The 27072-nt window shown below is 40.2% G+C and overlaps 1 protein-coding gene across 2 annotated transcripts; it reads right to left on the reverse strand.

Annotated features, from left to right (window-relative positions):
* Positions 1-250: 250 nt before the first annotated feature.
* LOC124872826 (multivesicular body subunit 12B-like) lies at positions 251-27072 on the reverse strand. Of its 2 annotated transcripts, none has more exons than XM_047373201.1 (10): positions 26802-27072; positions 25216-25338; positions 24542-24649; positions 8869-8965; positions 8570-8699; positions 5267-5404; positions 4536-4630; positions 4076-4131; positions 3730-3789; positions 251-2255 (listed from the first exon to the last, which is right to left on the reverse strand). In XM_047373201.1, exons 2-10 carry the CDS (start codon positions 25324-25326, stop codon positions 2169-2171), a joined length of 882 nt encoding a protein of 293 aa, XP_047229157.1. In that variant the 5' UTR covers positions 25327-25338; positions 26802-27072; the 3' UTR covers positions 251-2168. The 2 variants fall into 2 exon arrangements, with proteins under 2 accessions (XP_047229157.1, XP_047229158.1); XM_047373202.1 differs by lacking the exon at positions 26802-27072 and adding an exon at positions 26502-26711.

The raw sequence follows: 27072 nt of genomic DNA on the forward strand, positions 1-27072 counted from the left end.
CTGTGGTAGATTTTAGCCAGGTAATCCGTTTTACTGTGCTGTATCCTGTAAAAACTGAGGGGGGGGGGGGGATGGACCAAAAAGTAATGTGGATCCTGTTAAAGGTTCCCAAGTGGAAACACACCAAAAATATGAGATCTGACTGCTTAGAATATAAAATATATATAAACCTAAAGATACAGAAATGAGAATTGGCTTAAGTTTAATAAAAGTTGTAATAACAGAAAAAAATATTATCCTTTGACATATAGACTTTTGTTCATCACAGTTTAATTAAACCTTGTAACACAATTTCCATTAAAGTTGATTTGTTTACACTTTGTTTACACCAAAGAATAAAATCTGTTCAATGAAACAAAATCTTTGATTATTACCCTTAAAATATCCTATATCTTCTGATGCTTCACTGTGTCACCAAAACACTTTGAAAACAGGATTAGCTGGAATTAGTGAACTCTAAACTATTTAGCTAAACTGTTTTTGAAGTGAGTACTAAGTCTAGGAAATGATACCGGATTAGCTTAAATGAGAGCAAGGATATGGACTTACTTTTTCATCCTGGCAATATTATCAACAGTGCAAAGGGCATTTTTCTATGTCATGGCCCTAACAAACAAAACAGCAAACATGGTCACAATACTGAAATAGACTAATAAATTATACACTCAAAAATAGCTAAATTCATCAATCTGTTGTAGTGACTTGACAATAGTGAAAATACCAACATTCAATAAACATTTGGAGTTATTTAGGCAGTAGAAAAGTGTCTGATTTTTAACCAATATTCTTAAATTATCAGGAGTTGAAATGCATCAAAAACAGAGTGAATACAGTGCTCATATTTACCAATCATACTGTAACTGGTGCATACTGGTCTGGTTGTGGGCTCCCAAAAGCTTGAGCATAAAGATAAAAAGTGTAAATAGACAATAGGAACAAAAGTTTTAAAAAAAAGAACGTATGAAATGTCTCACTGAGCGGCAGACCATAGCAGCAATAATGGAACAAAAAAGATCTAAAATTGAATGAAGCTACTCCATTATTATGCTGTTAGTGGTTTGTTACAAAAGAGCAGTGACTGAAAACTCCTTTGACCTCTCGCTATTGTTCATAATTCCTGTAATTTCATTAGATACGATGTTGCTGGTTTAAGCTGAAAACAAAGTAAGCAGAAGCTTTTAAATCCAAAGTTGAGGTATGTTTCTTTCAATATGTGAACCATAAATTCAACTTAAGAGCACTTTTTAGAAAACAATTAAAATACATATCCTATAAGGTCTTCCCTTTGACTGTTTGGATTAGATACTTAAACAGCAAATGAGCTTCAAACTAATACGTCACAAGTGGGTTAAAACGACCAAGGAGATTATTTAACCAGTAAAACAAAAATGCACATTTTATTTCTACAAAATGATGTATAATGATGGTAATGTATTTTTGTTTTCTCTAATGTTAATATCCAAGCACATTTACTATTTGTCAACTAGTTCAGTTGAGACTTATAGTGTTATTTGTAATTTAGCAGTGGAAGCTGTGTTAGGAGTTGGCAAACTGCAACAGTGGTTTCATATGCTATCCAGATGTTGGCTCATGTAAAAAGATGTAGAAGTGGTTACAGGATATCTCAGGCAAACAGCAAGAACACCCAAAGTCCCAAACACAAAGTGTGCTTACAGTCAAACCAGTATACTACAGTAACAAGAAGAGAACAATGTATTTTTCCCATAAAGGCTAGAAGAACTTGAACTTCCCTCTTGACGTGTTGATTCAGAACACAGCAGCAAGTACTTCAAAAGGAGGCACATCTGCCTTTAGATGAAGAGCAAAACCCAAACAAATGTCCTCCATTATAATTACCGACCCTGGGACCCTTTCACCATGTTTGTAACACATCCTTTATCTTGAAGTAACATTTATTAGTGAGATTATTTTACATTTGCTGAAAAAAACAAATCCATAACCTCTGTCCTTTAAAAGGCAGCTGCTTTGTGTTGTATGCAGTGTTTTCAGTCAGCACATACAAGGCTCCAGCTGGACTTTGACGTCCTTCTCAGGGTGGCCATCTTGGAGAGGTTGGTGGTTTTTACTGTTTGTTGTGGGTAGGTACTCAGTACTCCAGTCTCTCATGTTGGTATTCATTACAAGAGAGTTGTTTAAGGAGATGAGCGTCAGGCTTCAGAGCTCAGCGAGGTTCGTGTTGGACTCGGAGGGAGGCGAGCTGCTGCACTGTGCTCAGTGCGGAAACTGTAATCATACTGATACACAAAGACAGCAAAACATTACTGAGTCTTAATCACCTCATACTTCACTTTCAACGAGTCCCTGACCTAAAAACGTCAGTACTGGTCAACAACATAAATTAGAGCTTTATGCTTTGGGTTACTTTTGTGGTGTGTGTTGGTACTACCACAGTGCCAACTAGTGGACACATTGTGTAACTCCTGGGAACATCTATTCCTCATTTACTACTGGACACCACTAGCATCATTTAGCAAAAACAGAGGTGGATTTGCGTTTCAAAACTGTTCGCAAGACAAGATTCACATATAATATCACCTGTACTTTAGTGCTTGCGAGAACCAGGTCTCCCTCCCTTGGTTCTAGATCTTAGCAGGACTTTATGGGGAAGTACCTTAGAAGACAAAGTCTCTTTAATGCTACCTACTTACTCAGGATTAAAAAAATCTGTTTAAGTCAGGAAACCTTTGCCTCCTGTATGCATTTACACATTAGAGATCAACAGCATTGGCTGTGTAAAGCTCCTTACACATGCTCTTCATAAACGTAAGGTTTTATGAAAGTAATAAATCCCTCCTATTACAGATTTATCCAGCAGCATTGTTTTAAGCTCAGCATCTGTCTTCCTGCGATATCCTGAGCTCAGAAAATATTTTTAGCCAGCTACATCTATTCCAGAAGATGAATGTTTTTCTGTTCTAACAAATACAGTAAGTAGAAAAGCATGCAACTTCATTATTTTCAGCAAATTTAAATATTAACGCAAGTTATATTATTTATTTATTGCAATGAGTTATCTTTGTGTGATATATGGGGGAGTGGTTAGAGCAGGAGGTTTGTGTTCCGGAGGGGACACAAGGAGCCGGGTTCGTATCCCACAGATTGCCACTCTAAGTCCCTGAGCAAGACCCTTAGCCCCAGAATGCTCCCCGGGTGCCGCACAATGGCAGCCCACTGCTCCCTATAAGGGATGGGTTAAATGCAGAGGGTCTAATTTCCCCTTGGGGATCAATAAAGTATCAATTATTATTATTATTATATATGAAACAAGTGTCTTCTCTATTAAATCATAATAAATTCAAATAAAAATCATTAAATGATCCTTGATTAAATGACACATCCTTAGATTTGCACGTCTATATTTCTGCTGTCGGCTCAGCTGATAAATGTGGGCCCAAAGCTGAGAATTGTATGTAATCTGTCATCTGTTATAGATGTGTCTAAATAACTTCTCTAAGCAGATAGTACAATGAAGTCTCATTCTAGATGTTTCTGCTAATAAAGACTGATCTGTTTTATTCCTTTTAACTTCTGATGTTTTAAATACACGTCTTGTGAATCACTGTCAAAAAATATGGGGAAATGTGTTAAAAATGAATACACAAAATAACAGAAAACATGACAATTTAGTGTTGGATAACAGTATTGCTTCCATTTGGTTAATGCAGCATCTAATCTGATGAAGAGTAATAACTTGTAATAAGTCCTCACCTCTTTTTCAATCTCAGCTAGAGACTTGATTGTAATGCCCATCAGATCCATCTGCTGCAGCTGTATGAACAGGACACAAAGGGTTAGTTAGATACACCAATTTAGCTTCAAGTCTTTTCTTTCTGAAACGTTTTCTAATCCATTATACAATAACTTTAACTCAGATGTCAGCAGCATCACACAGGATAATTCTTCCGCTGTTCCCCACATAATAATGTTCTTAACATATGTTACTATATGACTGTCTCAGAGGTAGGCACAGTTGCACACATTAAAGGTTAGAAATGCTAGAAATGTACTGAACATAGACGGCTACAAGCACATCAACTTGTCACCAAGCACTTACATCAGAGGAGGCGCAGGCAAACTTCTCAGAAATCATAAAAGGCACCCCATCCATTGCTAAAAAAGACAAAGTTCATAGCCATAACAAAGACAGCAATCAATTTAGAAAACAACAAATTACAATCAAGACCATACAATAGAATAATGTTAGTGCTTAAAATTAGTAAAGGATTTTATATGATATGGCAAAGACTCCAGATGTAACACTGTGGCTGGTTCTGACATATTACGCCGCAACCATTTTCATTTCAAAAATGTGTTGTAGGTCATAGATGTACTGACTTAACTAAACAGTGACAACTGAATACTGAGCTCACCAATCAAAGCACTGAGATTTTACACGGAAACAATTCTTACTTTATTTACTTTATTATTAAATTCTAAAATCATTAGAACTATTCCCTGGTTTTTATCTTAATCCAGCAAAATATTTTGGACTAAGAGGATAAAGTCTTACTGACCTGAGATAGCGTAAAGACTGGAGTTCTGGTGCTCATAGTCTGGTCTGGTGGTGTTCTTTCCTCTGAAGCTAGCCGGAAGGGTCATGGAAATATGTCTGCAAAAGCAACAAAAACAGTTAGTTAGTGGAGAAAATGGAGACATGTTAGGTAAAACACATTCAGGAAGGGAAAAACACTGTCTAAATATCTTAAAGATATATATTAAAAAAAAAAAAACATATCTCTCACATTTGATTATAAAAAACACTGATGTGCATAAAAATCTGTACAATATCCGCAAAATTCTCACATCATAACTAACTACTAAACTGAAATGTGCCAATTTCACATTTGTCCTTCATAATTATGCAAAAAAGCATTTCTCCTCAATTAATTACCTCAGAATAAAATGAAGCTTTTAACTATTTATATTTCTGCTTCACTGCCAGATAGGTTCTTGTTTTTAATCAGCTGATGTAAAAATCATGCTATAATTTTAATGACAATTATTTCAATACCAGTTGGTGTGAAAAAGGCTCCTCACTGAAACGCTGCATGCTGTAGTAGTGAGGCATAGCAAAGTAAATGTGTTTGTAGAAACTGATGTGTTCACATTGTTAAAGTGTGACACAGCCTTAGGGAAAGGATGCTCACTGAGGTCTCACTGGATGTAAATTCTTTGCAAACACAAGAGAACAGTCCCAAGGTCTTATGTACAATTTGATGTGTGCATAATAGTTCACACGACATACTTGGGCAAAGGAGCAGCTGGGACTTGGACGGTGGAGGAATTAGCATTTTGGATATTGTTGGCTGTTGGTGTATGCGTTGAGTCCTGAGCACGGGGCACATTCCCCATGCGATACCAGATTCCCATGTTGTTGAGCTCGCTGTAATAAAGTGGAACACACATTAACAGAAGAAAGGCCTTATTGAAGTCTTCAAAACAACATTTTTTCAATTAACAAACTGCCCAAAAACAGAGCTGCACATTATATACAGTGCCTTGTGAAAGTATTCGTCCCCCTTGAACTTTTCAACCTCTTGCCACATTTCAGGCTTAAAACATAAAGATATGAAATTCAAATTTTTTGTGAAGAATCAACAAGTGGGACACAATCGTGAAGTGGAATGAAATTTATTGGATGTGTAAAACCTTTTTAACAAATAAAAAACTGAAAAGTGTGGCGTGCAATATTATTGGGCCCATTTACTTTCAGAGCAGCAAACTCACTCCAGAAGTTCAGTGAGGATCTCTGAAGGATCCAATGTTGTCCCAAAGGACTGATGAAGATAAATAGAATCCACCTGTGTGTAATCAAGTTTCCGTATAAATGGACCTGCTCTGTGATAGTCTCAGGGTTCTGTTCGAAGCGCAGAGAGCATCATGAAGACCAAGGAACACACCAGGCAGGTCTGAGATACTGTTGTGGAGAAGTTTAAAGGCGGATTTGGATAGAAAAAGATTTCCCAAGCTTTAAACATCCCAAGGAGCACTGTGCAAGAAATCATATTGAAATGGAAGGAGTATCAGACCACTGCAAATCTACCAAGACCCGGCCGTCCCTCTAAACTTTCATCTCGAACAAGGAGAAGACTGATCAGAGATGCAGCCAAGAGGTCCATGATCACTCTGGATGAACTGCAGAGATCTACAGCTGAGGTGGGAGAGTCTGTCCATAGGACAACAATCAGTTGTACACTGCACAAATTTGGCCTTTATGGAAGAGTGGCAAGAAGAAAGCCATTTCTCAAAGATATCCATAAAAAGTCTCGTTTAAAGTTTGCCACAAGCCACCTGGGAGACACACCAAACATGTGGAAGAAGGTGCTCTGGTCAGAAGAAACCAAAATCCAACTGTTCGGTCACAATGCAAAACGACATGTTTGGCGTAAAAGCAACACAGCTCATCACCCTGAACACACCATCCCCACTGTCAAACATGGTGGTGGCAGCATCATGGTTTGGGCCTGCTTTTTGTCAGCAGGGACAGGGAAGATGGTCAAAATTGATGGGAAGATGGATGGGTCCAAATACAGGACCATTCTGGAAGAAAACCTGTTGGAGTCTGCAAGAGACCTGAGACTGGGACGGAGATTTATCTTCCAACAAGACAACGATCCAAAACATAAAGCCAAATCTACAATAGAATGGTTCACAAATAAACGTATCCAGGTGTTGGAATGGCCAAGTCAAAGTCCAGACCTGAATAAGGCCATACATGCCGTGACGTTAGCCAGTTACTGAACTTGTAGCAGACTTAAGGACACGTTATTTTTTTAGAATGCTTAATAGGGAGGATCAATAAAAGTTTCTCATTAGAACACACCAATGATTACATTTTTATCATTTTATTGAATCAAAATCTGTGCATGTGAGATAAGAAACTTTACTGTCATTGTAAAACATTCACATTACACAATAAAATCATTTTGAGCTTTTTACCGGACAATAAAATTAAAAGTATAAAAATATTGGACATTAACTTGTAGCTAAAGTACCTGTAAAAGTGATAAATAATATGTGAAATATATACAGGGTTGTGAATGCAAAAACAGTGATCACCAATAGTGTACAGTACTGATATATTTTAGCTTGTAGAACCAGTATTTAGGGGCCCATGGGTAGAAGATGTTTTTGAGGCAGTTTGTCCTCCTAAACCTCCTACTAGAGTGTAAACGGTTGGAGAATCTCTGACCATGGTGTGATAAGCAAGTCCGGATTTTTATAGGCCCAGAGAGACAACGAGACCTGGCAACATCTTTCCATGTACGAAGGGGCCAACCAATGATTTTTTTGTGCCGTCTTTATGAGCCTCTGCAGGGCTTTCCTGTCTGTTGCTGTGCAGCCAGCGAGCACAGCACCTGGTGGATTGGTAATAGGCCAACAGCAGTTCAAAATGAAGATGGTTTTTCCTCAGTAATCTGAGGAAATTGAGTCTCTGTTGTCTTTTTAAGCACTGCTGGTGTGTTAGCTGCACATGTTAAGTTACAACCAATGTGGACACCCAGATACCTAATGGAGTGGACTCTGTAAAGTTCATAAAAACCATCCTGAAGTAGGTTCCAGGTTTTTCCAGGTGCCAGCAGTGGTGATGGCGTCTCTGTTGATCCGTTTGCCCTATAGGTAAACTGGTGCTGGTCGAAGCAGGGAGGAGGGCTGGCCTTCAGGTGGCGGAGAATCAGTCTATCAAAGTACTTCATGACTACTGAGGTCAGTACGGCTGGTCTGGAGTCATTTAAGGGTGTTTATGGCTGACGTCTTTGGGGCAGGGATGATGGTGGCTGCTTTCAGGCAAGATGGAACGGTGCCCTGCATCAAGGAAGCATTAAAGATCCATGTCAGGTCTCTTGATAGCTGGTCAACACAGGCCTTCAAAACTTGGCCCAGGAGCTTCGTTGGGGTTTACAGCCTTCAGCACCCTTCTCACCTGATGTTCCTGTAGATGGAGGGCTTCAGGGTTGGTGTTGGAGAATCTGACCCTTTGGTTTTGAAGGGTGTAGAAGTGATTCAGTTCCTCCACCAGTGAGACAGCGCTGGCTTCTTCCAGCCTGTTGTACTTGTAGTTTATTTTCCATTAAGTAACTTCTAACCTCCTCGATAGGCTGCGTAACACTAAATCTGTTACCTCTTTTCTCTGATCACAATTACTTAATTAGGACAGGTTGTAATTGCAATAAAAGCTTTGCTACATATTGTTTTAATCAAGTTGTCTAATGTGATCTACAAAGACTTTTCTGACATCTTATATGGCTATAAAATGTTAACAGCAGAATATTCTGCTGCACTGGCTATGGAAACACAGACACTAACAAAACATCGACAACATTGTTAGGATTTGCTGTTGCAGACAGTTGAGACACTCTATGCTTTTTAGTTTTATACAAACCTAACTATACAGTTGCCCCTACCTCGTCTGTAATATAAGCTACAATACAAAGATTGTTAGTCTAACCATTTGTGCGGTTAACTATAATTTTGCCCTGACCTCTTATTAATGAACTTCTTGTTAAGTCCTAACCCAAAAGCTAACAACTGATATAAGGTTCCTCACCCTATGAAGGTATACTGAGGAGGGGCCTGTTTGGTGCGTCCCAAGATACGGATGTCACAGATAGCTGCCTCTGTAGAGTCTCTTGGAATAAACTTGATGCAAAGTCGCCTCTTTCTGAAGGCCTGCTCCTCTGAAAGGAACAAGTCAGAGTTAGCATCGCTGTACTACCAACAGAATACTCAAACACAAGACAGTGATAAAGCTATGCTTACTCCAATCACTGAGCTGTAACATACTTAAAAGTTTGAAGATCAAAACCACTTTAGACTTCTGATACCATTAGCCTTTGGCTGACTTACGAGTGTCGACAGTCTCCTGGATTGGGATGAAACCCACTGGCAAAGTGTCCTTTATATCGATCAGTTTCATGTCCACAAGAACATTGCCTAAATGGCTCTAGAGTGAAAGGACCAGAGCAGAGAGAGGGGGATCAGTGATTCCAAGGACAGATATTATATGCACATGAAAGTCAAGAGAGGGGAAAAATCAGCAAGAAGTACAAATTCAAATGAAATCCCAATTTTTTTTTTTTTTTTTTAAAGATTTTTTGCAACACTAGTAGCCTTTATTTTTCAGTGTTTTTTGACAGCAGGCAGACAGGAAACAGGGATGGAGAGGTAGGGGAAGACATGCAGCAAACGTCGGTAGGGCCAGGACTCAAATCTGGGACTGCCGTGTCGAGGACCAAAGCCTCAGTACATGGGCCACACGCTTAAACCCCTACACCAACAGTGCCATGCCGCATAATCCCCCTTAGACTAGACTAGAATCAGAATCACTTAGAATTGTGGATATTATTTTGTTGATTTCTGATGCCAGGACATATATAAAGTGTCCACAGAAGATGAAGAGCATGGAACCACTCTTGACCTTTAGAAACTGATTCCTAAATTCCAAGTAGTGGTGATTTAATGATGTGTAAAATTTCACGATCTTAAGGAACTGTTCGGATGCAACATTTTTAGGCTACAATATTTCACATGCCTTGCATTAAAACTTGACCCTAAACTTCAGGTGGGGACATGCGATGATGTAAAAGAAAGTGAGTTGTGTTAATCATCGCGGTGTGCCCCAGCCAAGGGATGAAACATGTACTGTACACAAACAAAGAGACTGGTAAACTCTGAAACCCAGAATGCACTGCATTAACCTACTTTTAGTACAGCTCATGAAGGAGGATTCACATCTGGATTTCCTGACATCAGAACCATGAACTCAGCTGCATTTGTTCTCGTTACCCACAGTTGCCCAGATGAAGGTAGTCTAGGGAGCTAAACTATTACTTGAATTCCTGGATCCAAAGTTGAGTACGATCTGATGTTTGTGTACCCTTCCATAATAGACCGGCCAAAAGTTTAGTTATCATCTGCTGTACGTGCATTGAGCGTTCATTTTATAGGGGTAAACAAAGCAAGCTATCTTAAACTTTTCTGTCTGAGCTTCTGCAGAAAAAGAATCCCCCAGAGGAGACCGTGTCTCTAATCACGTTGAGTGAAGCAGCGTCCTCCTTCTACTGCCCTGAGAGGACAGCGTAGGAACTGCAAGCAGAAAAATTTGTTTAGGATAAAACAATCTAAATATTGTTTATTTAATTTTGTTTTGTATAGTTTTTTTTTAAAGATATTTTTACTTGCGGCACTAGTGGCCTTTATTTCTCCCAGTATTTTTGACAGTAGCTAGACAGGAAATGTGTGCAGAGAGAGAGGCGAAGACATGCAACAAATGTTGCCGGGACGGCTGCGTCGAGGACTAAAGTCTCCGTATATGGGTCGGGCGCCTAACCCCCTACACCACCAGCACTGTGCCCAGTGGCAGCTAGTTAACTACAATAAAAATCAATTGTGCAAAAAAAGTAAATCTTTTGGACAATTTCTAATCTGACAAATTATTCTTTAAAATATAATTTTACTAAAATATTTTTTTACCCATCTGATTTGCATTGTGAATTACTTGATGGAACACACAAATAACTGTTCTTAATTAGTTTCAAACTAATGTGACCTCATTAGAAACTCCTTATAACAATCCTTGGTTCTAAAACATAAACATCCACACTGAACTGTGATATCATTACATCCATTTATTGGTTATGGTTTATTTCTTTGTACCCTTTTTGTAGTATTAGTTTTCCTCATTCTTTTCATTTTTAGTAGTGTAGTTAAGTGTTACTAGTTTAGTAGAATAGTTTTTGTTAGTTAAAATATTTAACCTGAAGCTGAATTAATGTGAATAAATTCTTAGACTTTAGAAAGTTGTTGTGTTTAAAATTCTGTATATGTGTGCAGAACTTGCGGTTAGCTGAAGTGCTCAAATCAATTGTTCTATAATACCACACCATGTTTGGCTGGGATTCACAGAACAATATCTGACAGACTGAAAGTTGTTTGGCTAATAACTCCTGATCAGGTGGCACCTTATTTGTTAGTCTGACTAAATATGTTATATTCTAACTTTATTAGTAATTAATTATTAATAGTTGCTAATATTCTCCCTCTTTCTACTTTCTAATTTACAAATCTAGATGGTTGAATTACAGCTGATATTAATGAATTATTTCACAATTTGTAATGAATATGCTTTTATTCAATGATTATGATTTCTATACTTGGAATTATTTTTAATATTAATTTGGTTACAATGATAATTCTCATGTGTAAGGTATTATAGCGTTTTGATGAGAAGAATAACCCTAGTGAATTTTGATGCAATTTTGTGCTGAAATATATGTTACTGCTTAAATTAGTTGAGGGTTTTTCACATGAAGGTTTAACATTCAGGCCAACACATGATATGAGATCACACAATCTTACACTTGGGTCTCCTCTGTATTGCAGCTGCCACTTGGGACGTAGCAACAAGTTTCATGAGGAATTATAGATACTTCAAAGACATGTGAGATGAAGAACAAGAACCATAACAACTGGGATATGTCAAGCTCCACTCATATCAAGATAAGCTGTCAAATTCAACAGTCTAATCAACAGTTCCAAGGCGACTACAGAAATGTCATTAGGCTGTTTTTGTCAACATGACATGACACTGTCTGCTTGAATCATTCCTAAAATTTTTGTTTTCCTACCATCCTTCCTGAGAATAGATGTTTCTGTGCAACTCCAAAGAGACTGTGTTCCCTTATGAGTAACTGGGGAATCTCCTGTTACCAAAATCAAGAGTCATTCCATACAAATATCCAAGTCTGCTAGATCCAGGCCAGTCATGGACACCAGAGCTTTAACAGAGAGAGTAAAAGGTTGAAGTGCTATCCTGCCTGCTGGCCTCATGCCTAAAAAGGCTTATATCTTTGCTTTGCTAAAGTATATATTTCATACATGGTCTTGTGAAAACCTGCTAGAATCTTAAGACTGTTTGAGCTTAATCAATAATCCTCCTTAGAGCTGCCCAATATATTGTAATGGCAATATCAGTGTGTGAAATATTAATGACCCAAAAGACAATTTGGAGTGCAATAATTGTTGCCTAATTTATTACAAGTGTTATGAACTTGCATTTTACATGGCAAAATAATATTCAAGGTTTGTACACTTTGCCCACAGTAAAATTCAAGCACTATTCAAAATAAAATTTCAAACTTTTCCAGCATCAAACTTTGAAGCAGTCTATCTCTGTGCATCTTCTTTTTTTTGAGCTTCATAACCACAGCGCGCACAGCGTTCCCTGGGTGAAGGGAACCTATCAACAACCTAAAATACTACGCAACTGATTAAAATTCTGCAAGTTATAGTATTAATATGAAATACACGTCAGCAGAAGGAGCCCAAAAGACATCAGAGGCACAGCACGCATGACAATATAGATTTTTTTAAATAAAATCATTGACCCGAAGATGATTATTTCTTCCATACTGTTTTGATCCTGTGGAGCTTCCTGAGTTATCAGAAATATTAGCTTCATCTAAACCTTCAACTTGTATGTTAGACCCAATCTCAACCAAATTATTTAAGGAAGTGTTCCCTCTGATTACCAGCCCCATTTTAGGTATGATTAACCTATCCTTAGTAAATGAATATGTACCACAGGCTTTTAAGTTAGCTGTAATTAAACCTTTGCTTAAGAAACCTTCGCTTGATCGAGATGACTTGAAAAATTACAGACCTATATCCAATCTTCCATTCTTATCTAAAATTCTTGAGAAAATAGTTGCTAATCAAATGTGTGAGCATTTAAACAGCAATGACCTGTTTGAAGAGTTTCAGTCAGGTTTCAGAGCTCATCATAGCACTGAAACAGCTCTGCTGAAAGTCACTAATGATATTCTTAAGGCCTCAGATAATGAACTTGTGTCTGTACTGGTTCTGTTAGATCTCAGTGCCTCATTTGATACAGTCGACCATAATATTCTCTTAAAAAGGCTGTAGGGATCAGGGGAACAGCGCTAGGCTGGTTTAAATCTTATCTGTCTGACAGATTCCAGTTTGTTCATGTAAATGATAAATCATCTTTAAACTCCAGGGTTAATTGTGGAGTACCACAGGGTTCAGTGCTTGGGCTAATTCTCTTTACTATATATTTGCTTCCAATAGGTAAAATTACCAGGCAGCATGGGATACATTTTCCCAGTTACGCAGATGATACTCAGCTTTACTTATCCATGAATTCTGATGAGCCCAACCAGTTAGATAGACTACAAGCATGTCTTGAAGACATAAAAACTTGGAGGACTTTAAATTTTCTACTTCTAAATTCAGACAAGACAGAAGTTGTCGTCTTTGGACCGGAGTCTTTAAAAAAGAAACTGCTTAGTCAATCACTTAACCTGGATGGCATTAAATTGACCTCCGGTAATAAAGTAAAAAACCTTGGTGTTATTTTTGACCAGGACATGTCATTTAAATCCCATATTAAACAGGTTTCAAGGATTTCCTTCTTTCACCTCCGCAACATTGCCAAAATTAGAAATATCCTATCCAGGCGTGACGCTGAAAAACTAGTCCATGCATTTGTTACTTCAAGGCTGGACTATTGTCATTCGTTACTATCAGGATGTCTACAAAGTGCAATTAAAAGCCTTCAGCTGATTCAAAATGCTGCAGCAAGAGTTCTGATGAAAATTAAAAAGAGAGATCATATTTCTCCTATTTTAGCTTCCCTTCATTGGCTCCCTGTTAAATCCAGAACAGAATTTAAAATTCTCCTCCTCACATATAAAGCTCTTAATGATCTTGCTCCATCATACATCAGAGATCTGATTGTTCCATATGTTCCTAACAAAGCACTTCGTTCTCAGACTGCAGGTTTACTGGTGGTTCCTAGAGTCTCTAGAAGTAGAATGGGAGGCAGATCCTTTAGTTATCAAACTCCTCTCCTGTGGAACCAGCTCCCAGTTTTAGTCCGTGAGGCAGACACCCTGTCTACTTTTAAGGCTAGGCTTAAAACTTTCCTTTTTGATAAAGCTTATAGTTAGAGTGGCTTAGGTTATCCTGAGCTATCTCTGTATTTATGCTGCTATAGGCTTAGGCTGCTGGAGGACATAATGACCACTTTCACTCTCTTCGCAACATTCTCACACTACTCTCCAATTTTGCATTATTTGCTGTTATTTCAGCTTTTAACTTTATGTTCTCTGTTTTTTCTCTTCCTAGAAGCTACACCTGGCCTGACTCTGTAACTACCTGTGACACCTTCCTGGAGGGGGGCATCGTCCAAGCTTCTGCTGGACGACAACCTAATGCTCACCTTCTACCGATGATACACTTGGCCCTGTCTTTCAGTGTTTAAGCTTGTCTCTCTCCTAAACATAGCTACTGACTGAGCTTTTACTGTTGCTAATTATATGTGCTCTCTTTCATACTAAAATGGCAGAGTTTATCTGTTCTTTCTTTCTAGATGAAACGACTAAAGGAGCTGCATCCATTAACATTTACTTTTCCTTACCATAGAAAGTACTCATGGATCAGTCATGGATCAGTGTTTCTGTGTTCTTTTTGTGTCTCTGCTCTGTTCTCTCAAACCCAGTCGGTCGTGGCAGATGGCCGCTCACACGGAGCCTGGTTCTGCTGGAGGTTTCTTCCTGTTAAAAGGGAGTTTTTCGTCTCCACTGTCGCTTCATGCATGCTCAGTATGAGGGATTGCTGCAAAGTCAACGCCAGGGACTGTCCACTGTCTCTACATGCTCATCCAGGAGGAGTGAATGCTGCAAGTCTCTGACTCGAGGCAATCTGCTGGGTTTCCTTAAATAGAAAAACGTTTTATCCAATTTGATAAATACCTGAATCTGACTTCACTGTTCAATGATTAGGATTAATTGGAATGTATGTACCTGACTTTGTGAAGTGCCTTGAGACGACATGTGTTATGAATTGGCGCTATATAAATTAACTAAATTGAATTGAACAGAACATTGCCAAGCCACAGCTACGTTTTGTGAATTAAACCATTAGCTAACCACCTTTACTAGTGTTTTCAATACAAATGTTTTGTTGTTGCACGTTTTAAAGTACTGTAGATGACATAAAACCCTAGCTCGATCCATCCCACTTAACATTAGATGTCTAATGGACGTGCAGATCAGGTCTATATTGAGCCGGTCAAAGACCAATTCTGGATGTCTCCACGACGTGCAAACAAGGTCTGCAATTTAGATATCTAAAGACGACCCCTCTTTTGCGTTAATAGGCAGTTCAATGTTTGAATGTCAGACTGTTGGAGGTCATATAGACATCCAAAACAGGTGCAGATTCACTATTTTAGTTTCTTAATATGAATATACATTATTTCATATTAAAGATCATTTAATTATTTATTTGAGTATGTTGATTTTTTACTTTTCTTATTTTATTTTCAGTTTTATTATTATTCAGTTAATAAAATGACTATTACATTTTCTTCAAAAAGCTTGTTTCTAAATTTTTACTGTGGCTATGAAGTTACACACTCGTGTACATGTGTTTATTGTGGTAGACTAATGTTAAGGCAAATAGAACAATGCAAATTAAAAAATTAATTATTCTAACTTTTAAGTACGCAATGAGGTACTTAAATATTGCTCATTGCTATATTTCTATTGTGTGTGACAAATTAGGCCTTGTCCACTCAATTCGTCACAAAGCGATCATTTTTGGAACCATGTAAAAAGATTTCATAATGCCGGTTCTGTGGTTTAAAAAGCTTAATTTGCAATAAAGAATAATATAAAATCAAGTTGGACAAAGTGTAAACATAACCACACAAAAGTCAGGGGTACAGCATTAAGAAACATAAAAAAATCTAAATCACAATATTTTAGCATACAGCAAAAAACATAAATAACACATACAGTAACATTTTTACCAGATCCACATGTAAAAATAATGATTAAGGATTAGGTGTTGTCCAAAAACTGCCTACAGCCTAAGCAGAATACAACGTGGCAGTGAAAGATTTCTCAATTATCAGTTACGCCTTTTTCAAGTATTTTGAATTAGAGGGTAAACATTTACAGAGCTTGTATTTTTCTAGCTCTTTGTGAATGTTATCCCTGATGACCTAATGTTAACTGCCATGCTTTCAAATGAAGTTCAGCATCAGTCTTTAAAGGCCATACATTTACATATCCTAAGGTTTATAAGACACTCCAAAGGTTTAGTTGTGTATTTATAATTCAGTCTTGTCTTTTTGTCAGTGTGTGGTATCCTACCAATAACCACCTTAATAAGGTAGAGGCGTTGTGACTGTATTCTCCTCCCCTTTGCACGTGGGTCAGTCAAAAAAACAATAACTAACTTGACTTAGACTCACAACTGTTTACAGATGACTTTGAAAATGAGAGAATGGCGAAAACGCAAAAGACCTAATTCCACTTCTTCCGTTATTCTGACAGCGAGGAGGAACATCGAGGCATTGACAATAATTGCAACAGTGTGCCTGGGAGTCACAGTAATTGTAGCAGTGCCAGTGTGCCTGAGACCCCACAAAGTTTTATCAGTGACAGTGTTGGACATTAGATAGTTTTCACTTTGACACTGGTGTGGACTGATGGTCCATTGATTCAGAAGAGGAAGCAAATGATGATGCTCAGGTGCCTAGCAGCTTTGAAGATGCCCTGAGACAGTGGGCCTTGGAGCACAAATTGACACACACAAGTGCTTATTGGTTCTTGGGCCAGATAGATGTCCACATTTTGTGAGTATTTATGTCGTTCCTTGAACTACCCATACCACTTCACAGAGTTACTCCATTCAGGCAAGTACCAGAGGGCCGGGTCAATGAATGACAACCAGGAAGCTGTCCAAATGAAATAATTTAGACAGAAAAATTTGAAATTATTAATTTGGTACTAAAATAAAAGCAGGCTGTTTCATGTGTTTTAGGCTCTATAAATCAAACCTCAGTTGACCTTATGGAAGAGTTCTCCAGCTCTGCAGGATCTCTGCAGGCGTAAGTGTCCAGTAAGTATTCACATTAACCATTGCAACAACAATTTTAAATTTGGTAATGAATTCTTTACACACAAGACAATTGCTACGAATTAAATTAAATGTTTTCTGACCCGTATGGTCCTGTGGAGCGGTCTAATGGTTCTCCGGGAAGGAAAACATTGACGCCCAGTAAGTATCTGTCACAACTAATGCTAACCTTATTATTTCATCTGAATAATTTTGCAATGCATCTTTCAATTTTAGGCCCTCAATATGCAAGCAAAGCGCCTCAGCGCAGGGACCTCTCAATGCCCAGTGAGTGTACATCTCATTACACTTTAAACCATCACTTTTATCCGGCCTTGCGAAATGAAAGAACATTCTTGTACTTTTCAGAATCTCGACCTGCAGTACGAGGTTGTCAGGGACTTAAAATTATATATTTTTTCTTTTAACCGTGTCCTGTCCGGCAGAGTAGCGCTCAGAATTGTTGTCTGAGTGCCAAGAAAAAGTCCAACAGATTTACTTTCACAAGTGGAGCATTACAGCTTTAACGCTGAGCTTTAAAGCTCTGCTTGATATTCATAAAAAGAAACTTTACTGCTTTGGAATTATTTCAATTGTTACGGACACGGAGGCAGAATTGAAAAGGAAAAAAAAAGAAGCACGAAAAGAGAGAAAGGGGGGCAAAAAAGAGAAGGGGAGAGAAGAATAGAATGGAGGAAAGAAAGAAGGATGAAGAGAATACAAGATAACACCCTGCTTGCTTCTACACCTGCAGAAACTTTCATATTACCAGCTTTTTACCGAAAAGTGCACAGTACTTTTCAATGCAAGATGTATGTAGTGGTAAATGTAGCTCAATATAGAACATTTGTGTATCTTTTAACACCTGAATCTAAACGCCTGTGGGTCTGAGTGTGAGCTCGCTTGTGTATACAAGGTTTCTCCATAAAAATATGCTATAGTGAGTGTGAGGAGCCACTGACATGCCCCCCTGGACCCAGGACAGATACGGAGGAGATCCAAGCCACAGACATCTAAAGGCCCCCCAGAGCACAGGAACCCCTGGACAACCACTGCCGGGACTACCGTAACCCCCCCAGAGAAGAGCAGGGGAGAATCCCAGGGGAACCAACCAGCAACCACAAGTAGCAGGAGGGAATATGCACAACATTTGATGGGGGGCCTAAACTGATCCAGGAGTGGGAGCAGGCCAAGACCCAACCACAAAAAACAGACACATCACACATTCCCAGCCTAATGCGTACACATAAAAACACTCACACCCTCGCACCCAATGTAAAGACAAACAACAATGGACGTCGTACACTCACTCACACTCCCCATACATGCTCTATACTCTCCTCTCAGGTCTTGTTTTATATAAGTGTGTGTATATATATATATATGTATGTATGTATTGTCGTACCTATGGATGGGTGCTTTTATAGCTACATACTGAATTCCGTCGGTACTAATAATACCTATTCATGTAAAATCAAACGCTACCATGTTTTGGTACATAAACGCATCATTGTTGCACAGAGGGTGCGAAATGCAATGCCAGCTGCAGGAATACTTCTAATCTGAGGCAGCATCTGGTTAAGCGCAAGATTTATCTCAAGCCTAAAGAGTACACAATTTTCAATAGCCTCAGATCCATGGCTACAACTCCTGCTTTTCAGCTCCGTTAGCTAATCATCGTCTGCAGCCAGCAACATGGGTGAGGCAGCTGCTGATACCCCATAGGGACAACCAGCCACCGGACCCAGGAGGTGGTCCTCTTCAGACTTGCTATTCTAGGTAGAGATAGCCATCTTAATCAACAGATGTGTTTATTTCAGTGTTCCAGAAAAGGGTATTAAACATATTAATTGACCTACTCAATCTCCTGAAACATGTACAACCCACGTTTTCAGCCCTGCACATTGAGAGAATGGAGACCATCAAGAATTTAGAGAGAGTGGAGCAACGCCTTTCTGATCCAAAAGCCTTTGATGCCATGGTAGGTTTTACTAATCTGAAAGAAATGGATAATCTAGCAGTACAGTGTACTCACACTGTGTGGTACTCTCGGGAGTGTCAGTACCCTGTATCATGTACCTTTTCCAACAGGTGCTTCAAATTGCCACAATATGAGCAAAGAACACCAAGGACTGTGTCCACAAAATTTTTGAAAGGTATGTATCTACGCACACAGACAATTTGTAATTTATTACAATTTATTTTTTATATATTTTTTGTTGTGCTGCAAGTGTTAAGCTACTTGTTATACCAATAATAAAAAATAAAGAAAAAAATAAGTGGTGATTTATTTGTAAACCTCTATGTCCATGTCTTTCTAGATGGTGAACCTTCGCCTGCCAAATCAGTTGAATGGCTTCTACTGCCGGTATGAAAAGCAGCAGTTCACTCCTCAACCCAACTCCTCCACATCCCATTCAGACACAAATTCTTGCCATACACCAAACACCCGCCTACCTTCAGACCCGCTGCCTGGACTAAGGACCTCAGTGTGAGGTCATCATCCCACTACCCAAGAAACCCACCATCACAGGATTAAATGACTACAGGCCTGTAGCCCTGATGTCTGTGGTCATGAAATTCTTTGAGTGACTGGTGTTGAAGCACCTGAAAGACATCATAGGCCCCCTGCTGGACCCCCTGCAGTTTGCCAACTGGGCAAACAGGTCGGCAGATGATGCAGTCAACTTAGGACTACACTTTATTGTGAAACACCTCGACCACCCAGGGATGTACGCCAGGATCCTGTTGTGGACTTCAACTTGGCCTTCAACACCATCATACCAGACATCCTCCACCAGAAGCTCACCCAGCTCAAAGTCCCGACCTGCACCTGTCAGTGGATCACCAGCTTCCTGAGGACTGGAAGCAGCAGGTGAGCATGGGGAGCATTTTCTCCCGCACAAGAACCATTAGCACCTGCTCCCCCCATGAGTGTGTTCTCTCCTCACTCCTCCCCACTCACCAGAAGCAACTGATCAGCGGACCTAAGGGACCGATTGGGGGTGTAACAGTGGAAAAGCTCTACCAAGTAGGGCGGGGCCAAGTTAATTAACTCTATAATACACTGGGAGCCAATGAAGAGAAGTTGCACTCTGAGACCTGCTGCAGCATGTTGCACCAGATGCAGACAAGCGAGGACTTGCTGCCTCTGAGATAAAGGGAATTACACTAATCCAATCGCAATGAAATGAAAGCATGGATTACTGTTTCTAACTGTTGCCTTGAAAGGATAGTTTTAGCTTCACCTTAAAGGCACATAGATTTGGCAATCATCGACATGGCAATGGAAGGAGATGCAACGCCAGCATTCTTTAAACCTGCTTTGAACGGGCTCCTCCTGATACAATGATTCTGCAGCTTTAATAACTGTACAAATATGCAGAACAGAAATGCAAGACCTTCTATGATAGTTTTCCTCATTTCTGTCCAATAAGAGCAATAACCTGGCTTTGTTTACAAGTTATAGTTCACTTGCAAAAAGCACAATGTGAAAAGGAACTATAACGCACAAAAAAAAAACCCATTAAGTCCACTTTTGGTCTGGACCAAACGAGTGGTCCAGAGGCAGTTTTGTGCCATTTTGCCGTTCTAGGCAGGACGGATGGACAGATACCGAGATCCGCCGTCCCCCAGGAATCGGTGTCGGTACCTACCATGCTAACTTCATCTTAAACACTAGGCTTATTTACCTGGAGTAGACGAAGATGATGATGCAGCTGCCTCACCCATGTTGCTGGCTGCAGACGACGATTAGCTAACGGAGCTGAAAAGCAGGAGTTGTAGCCATGGATCTGAGGCTGTTGAAAATTGTGTACTCTTTAGGCTTGAGAAAAATCTTGCGCTTAACCAGATGCTGCCTCAGATTAGAAGTATTCCTGCAGCTGGCATTGCACTTCGCATCACAAATATTGCAGCTAGCACAATCTGCATCGCATTTTGAAATGTGGAGTCCTCCTCTCGAGCGCTTTCTATTAGCTGCTTTGTTTACTTTAGCAGCGGCTTCTGACGTCATCAGGCTATGGTGCGTGCAATGCTGTGCTCATGTCCGCCGTGGAAAATCGACAATGCTTCCACTCCCTCTGTGCAATAATGATGTGTTTAGGTACCAAAACATGGTAGCTTTTGATTTTACATGAATACATGTGAGGACATGTGTGTGCAGACCAAGACCTTCTGCACCTTTGGGAACAACAAGCCATGGTTTACTCCACACCTCAGGAATCTGCGCAAGGAAAAGGAAGAAGCTCACAGCAGTGGAGATTGGACGCGGTACAGGCAGGCCAGGAACAGACTAACAAAGGAGATCAAAGCAGCCAAGAGAAGCTACAGTGAGAAGCTGAAGAACAGCCTTTCTACTGGTGACACTTCAGCTGTATGGACCGGTCTGAGAAACCTGACTGCCTATAGGAGCCCCCCCAACCATCCTGAACAGAGTCGTCTCCTGGCCAACTCTCTGAATGGCTTCTACTGCAGACATGACAAGAAGCCATTCACACCTCAAATCATCCCCTCCACATCCCATTCAGGAACAAGTTATTCCCACAAAGCTACCAACCCCCTACCTTCAGATCCACAGCCTGCACTGAAGATCTCCGAGGAAGAGGTAAACAGGCTCTTTCAACGCACGAAAACAAAGAAACCTGGAGGACCTGATAACGTCTCCCCATCATGCCTGAAAGCCTGTGCACATCAACTCGCTCCGATCTTCACCGGATCTTCAACAAGTCACTGGAGAAATGTGAGGTCTCCTCCTGCCTCAAACGATCCACCATCATCCCGGTGCCCAAGAAACTCACCATCGTAGGATTAAATGACTACAGGCCTGTAGCCCTGACGTCTGTGGTCATGAAATCCTTTGAGCAGCTAGTGTTTTAGCACCTGAAAGACATCACAGGCCCCCTGCTGGACCCCCTGCAATTTGCTTACCGAGCAAACAGGTCGGGAGATGATGCTGTTAACTTAGGTCTACACTTCATCCTGCAACACCTCGACCACCCAGGGACCTACGCCAGGATCCTGTTTGTAGACTTCAGCTCGGCCTTCAACACCATCATTCCAGACATCCTCCACCAGAAGCTCACACAGCTCAACGTCCCAGCCTCCACCTGTCAGTGGATCAACAGCTTCCTGATGGACCGACAGCAGCAGGTGAGACTGGGGAACATCTTCTCCCAATCCAGATCAATAAGTACTGGTGCCCCCCAGGGGTGTGTTCTATCCCCACTCCTCTTCTCCCTGTACACAAATGACTGCACCTCATCAGACTTGTCCGTGAAACTCCTTAAGTTTGCAGATGACACCACTGTCATTGGACTGATCCAGGACGGTGATGAGTCTGCATACAGACAGCAGGTGGATCGGCTGGTACACTGGTGCAGTCAGAACTACCTTGAACTGAACCCACTCAAGACTGTGGAAATGGTGGTGGACTTTCGGAGAACACCACCCCCATACACCCCCCTCACCAACACTGTATCGGCCGTGGACCACTTCAGGTTCTTAGGAACCACCATCTCTGAGGACCTGAGATGGTCTTCACACATAAACACTGTTCGAAAGAAGGCCCAGCAGAGACTGTACTTCCTGAGGCAACTCAAGAAGTTCAACCTTCCACAGGAGCTGCTGGTCATCTTCTACACTGCCATCATTCAATCTGTCCTGTCTTCATCCATCTCAGTGTGGTTTGGCTCATCCACAAAACAGGACAGGTCCAGACTGCAACGAATAATCAGGACTGACCTTCCCTCCATCCAGGACTTATACAGGTCTAGGGTCAGTAAAAGAGCTGCTAAAATCTCTGTAGACCCCACACACCCTGCACATAAACTGTTCAGAGTTTTACCTTCAGGCCGCCACTACAGAGCACTGTTCGCTAAAACCAGCCGCCACAGAGACAGTTTCTTCCCCCAGGCTGTTTCACTGTTGAACATTCAATAGAGTACAAAACAACAGCATACAGATGTTGCAAATGCACCTTTTTATTATATATATGTATATTGTACATAGTAAATATGTATATTCTGTAATGCAAAAACAAAACCAAAGAGCAAAGTGTACCGGAGTCAAATTCCTTGTTTGTATGTACGAACTTGTATGTACGAACTTGCAATAAAGCTGATTCTGATACACATATATATATACAGGGGTTGGACAATTAAACTGAAACACCTGGTTTTAGACCACAATCATTTATTAGTATGGTGTAGGGCCTCCTTTTGTGTCGTCTTGGGAATGACATATACAAGTCCTGCACAGAGGTCAGAGGGATTCTAAGCCATTCTTCTTGCAGGATAGTGGCCAGGTCACTACGTGATACTGGTGGAGGAAAACGTTTCCTGACTCGCTCCTCCAAAACACCCCAAAGTGGCTCAATAATATTTAGATCTGGTGACTGTGCAGGCCATGGGAGATGTTCAACTTCACTTTCATGTTCAGCACACCAATTTTTCACCAGTCTTGCTGTGTGTATTGGTGCATTGTCATTCTGATACACGGCACCGCCTTCAGGATACAATGTTTGAACCATTGGATGCACATGGTCCTCAAGAATGGTTCGGTAGTCCTTGGCAGTGACGCGCCCATCTAGCACAAGTATTGGGCCAAGGGAATGCCATGATATGGCAGCCCAAACCATCACTGATCCACCCCCATGCTTCACTTTGGGCATGCAACAGTCTGGGTGGTACGCTTCTTTGGGGCTTCTCCACACCGTAACTCTCCCGGATGTGGGGAAAACAGTAAAGGTGGACTCATCAGAGTCATACATGTTTCACATTGTCCACAGCCCAAGATTTGTGCTCCTTGCACCATTGAAACCGATGTTAGGCATTGGCATGAGTGACCAAAGGTTTGGCTATAGCAGCCTGGCCGTGTATATTGACCCTGTGGAGCTCCCGACGGACAGTTCTGGTGGAAACAGGAGAGTGGAGGTGCACATTTAATTCTGCCGTGATTTGGGCAGCCGTGGTTTTATGGTTTTTGGATACAATCCAGGTTAGCACCCGAACATCCCTTTCAGAAAGCTTCCTCTTGCGTCCACAGTTAATCCTGTTGGATGTGGTTCGTCCTTCTTGGTGGTATGCTGACATTACCCTGGATACCGTGGTTCTTGATACATCACAAAGACTTGCTGTCTTGGTCACAGATGCGCCAGCAAGACGTGCACCAACAATTTGTCCTCTTTTGAACTCTGGTATGTCACCCATAATGTTGTGTGCATTTCAATATTTTGAGCAAAACTGTGCTCTTACCCTGCTAATACAACCTTCACACTCTGCTCTTACTGGTGCAATGTGCAATCAATGAAGACTGGCTACAAGGCTGGTCCAATTTAGCCTTGAAACCTCCCACACTAAAATGACAGGTGTTTCAGTTTCATTGTCTAACTCCTGTATATACACACACACACACACACACATATATATAAAACAAGACATGATTTCTTTCAGCACCTTTCCGCGGTTGCCCCCGTCAGCAATTGCCTATCTGTCAATACATCCCAAGACTACAGAAAATATGAGACATTTGAACTGTTTTTAAATATGTATAATATTTACATTGTGTTGGTTGGTGAAGTAAGCCAACTTACATTTTCTTTTGAGAAAACTCTGGTGAAGCAGAGGTAACGGGTCACCTTGGATTTGAAAAGGCCATCTTTCCACAAATCTGCATCCAGGCCATCTGTTGTTGTAGATATCTAGAAGGGAATTTGAGCAGAATGTTCACTGACGTGACAACCATCAACTAATGCCCTATTTCCACCAGCCCCTACTCAGAGTGACCCGACCCAAGTAGAGTAGAGTAGGTACTAATAGAAAAGGGGTTCACAACTGTTTGTCAAAGCAGTCACAAGAGTATCTTTGTAGTGGCTGGCCGATTAAGACTGAACAAATACAGCACAGGATTAATGTGACATGTTTCTTGTTCTCTTTCCTAAAGAACAAACATCTATTGAAGGGCGCTGCAAGAGCACATCACAGCAGGGAACAATGTAAATTATTTAAAGCATCAGATCAAATGGTTTAGTTCAGAAGGTTACAAACCTGTTGAGGTCTGAAGTTCAATATATTCAACACGTCCATTTGTCAAAACAATTAACTTATTTTACACACATTCCTACACAACTCCAGATCATGTTTTATGTAGAAATTCATGTCTGTTCTTGTTTATATATTAGAAACATTTTCAATCATTTAGTTACTTCACAGAATTGCTCAAGTTGATTTAGAATTTCATTTGCTCCAAACATCCTTCATAGTTTACCACATCATATCCAGTGGGGGCCCTGTTCCTGGAAGCTACTACTCCAACACCAGTGATTGGGTCCAAAGACATCTCTGGCAAGGCCTCTGATAGGTCCCGTACCTCAGGCATCTCTGCAGAGTTCTGCAACAAAACATGACAGCTTACTCCAATTAAAGTAGAAGTCTGAAAGTTGCTGGCTACAGAGCCCACTCTTAAATGCAAAATTTAAAATACTACTGGATTCATCTGTGAATGTGAAGCATTTTAACAATCAGGCCTAGGTAATTTATGATTTAAATTTATTCAATACGTTTTTGATTTGCTTTCCTAAAGAGAAACAAATAAAAAGTATCAACTATACCCCTACTGGAGATTTGGCTTCATTTTTTTATTGCATCAGTTTAATAAAGGATATGTGGATACAGTCACTGACTTGATGGATAGATAGGTGGATGATACAACAATAAAACCAACTTTAAAATGGTCAGTGTTGTAATTAAGGATTTGTTAAGAAGATTGCGGTAACATTTGATCATTTAATCACCAAGGAGTTGTTACTCTGTTCATCCCAGACAGTTGACTATTGTAGTGTAGGGCTGCACAATACAGTATAAAAGTGCTTGCCACCTTACAGATTTCTGACATTTTTTGTTTTCTTGTGACACTTAAATGTTTCATATCCTCAAACTAATTTTAATATGGGAAAACAGTAACCTCAGTAAATATTAAAAACAGTATTCAAATTATTATTTCATTCATTAGGGGGAAAATACTATATAATCAAACTGGCCCTGTGTATTTCTCAGAACTCTGTGGTGTCTTTGAATTGTTGATGCCCCAGAACGGATCCAGTCAAACATCACGTGCAACACAGTTTTTAAGTTCTAGCTGATAATGAATCTACGTTACCCGAATGCCAAGATATTACACAAAATCACAAATGGAAAACATTTCATAAACAAAGTTTAGTGCATTACGATTACTGTATTGTTTCCACCGTCTTGGTGGATGAAGTATTTTAAAAACTTGTCTGAAAATGACAAATGTTTTCCCAACAAATAAAGTGAAAGGTACCCATCTACTTGCACATCTGAGGATCGATTACCACAATAACGAACCTGTCAGCCCTCGATATCATTTGGAATGTAATATTATTAAACTATAACTACATGTTGTAATACAGGTCTGCTTTATATTGTGCCTACTCTGCATATATATTGAGCTTAATACAAATGGCCATCCACTGGGTTAACTGATCTAATAACTCTTTATTAAAAAAACTGATTTCATAAAACAATCCTTACTCTTTACCGCGTTTCATGTCGATTGTTTTGGCCAAGAAGCTAACGAGCAAAACTAGCACGACAGAACTAGCAATAACGAACAATCAGCTAGCATGTTAGCAGGGAGGATCCACGGGTCGGTTAAAACTGACTAGCCAGCCTGTTTCACCGCTGTGCATCCTTAACTACCAGAACATGGGGTGGTTAACTAAATAATGTCCTTCATAAGCCTATCCTAGTAAGGAAACTAACTGACAGACACTCCTAAACACCGAGTGCGCAATCACTTCACATGTTAGCTCATTAGCTGCAACTACTTACCCAGCAAGGGGTGAGAGCTTGGATTTACACCCGGCCTACAGATATTTTCTTGAGCGTTTTTGTTTTTTCGCGCCTTCTGAGAGCTCCTGGAAGACTCATATACCTAAGAAATGTTCATATTCAACGAAGCCGTCCGAAACTTATGTTGCTTTGTGAATCTCTGCATACTTGGTTTCCAGCTAGCGGACTAGAGGGGAACCATGAACAGAGCTGTAAGACCCCCGGGGCAGTAATTGGGGAACTGGAAGAGTCTTTCCTTCTACCCATTCCT

The sequence above is a fragment of the Girardinichthys multiradiatus genome, chromosome 8 (genome assembly GCF_021462225.1).
Source record: "Girardinichthys multiradiatus isolate DD_20200921_A chromosome 8, DD_fGirMul_XY1, whole genome shotgun sequence".
Classification (NCBI taxonomy): Eukaryota; Metazoa; Chordata; class Actinopteri; order Cyprinodontiformes; family Goodeidae; genus Girardinichthys; species Girardinichthys multiradiatus.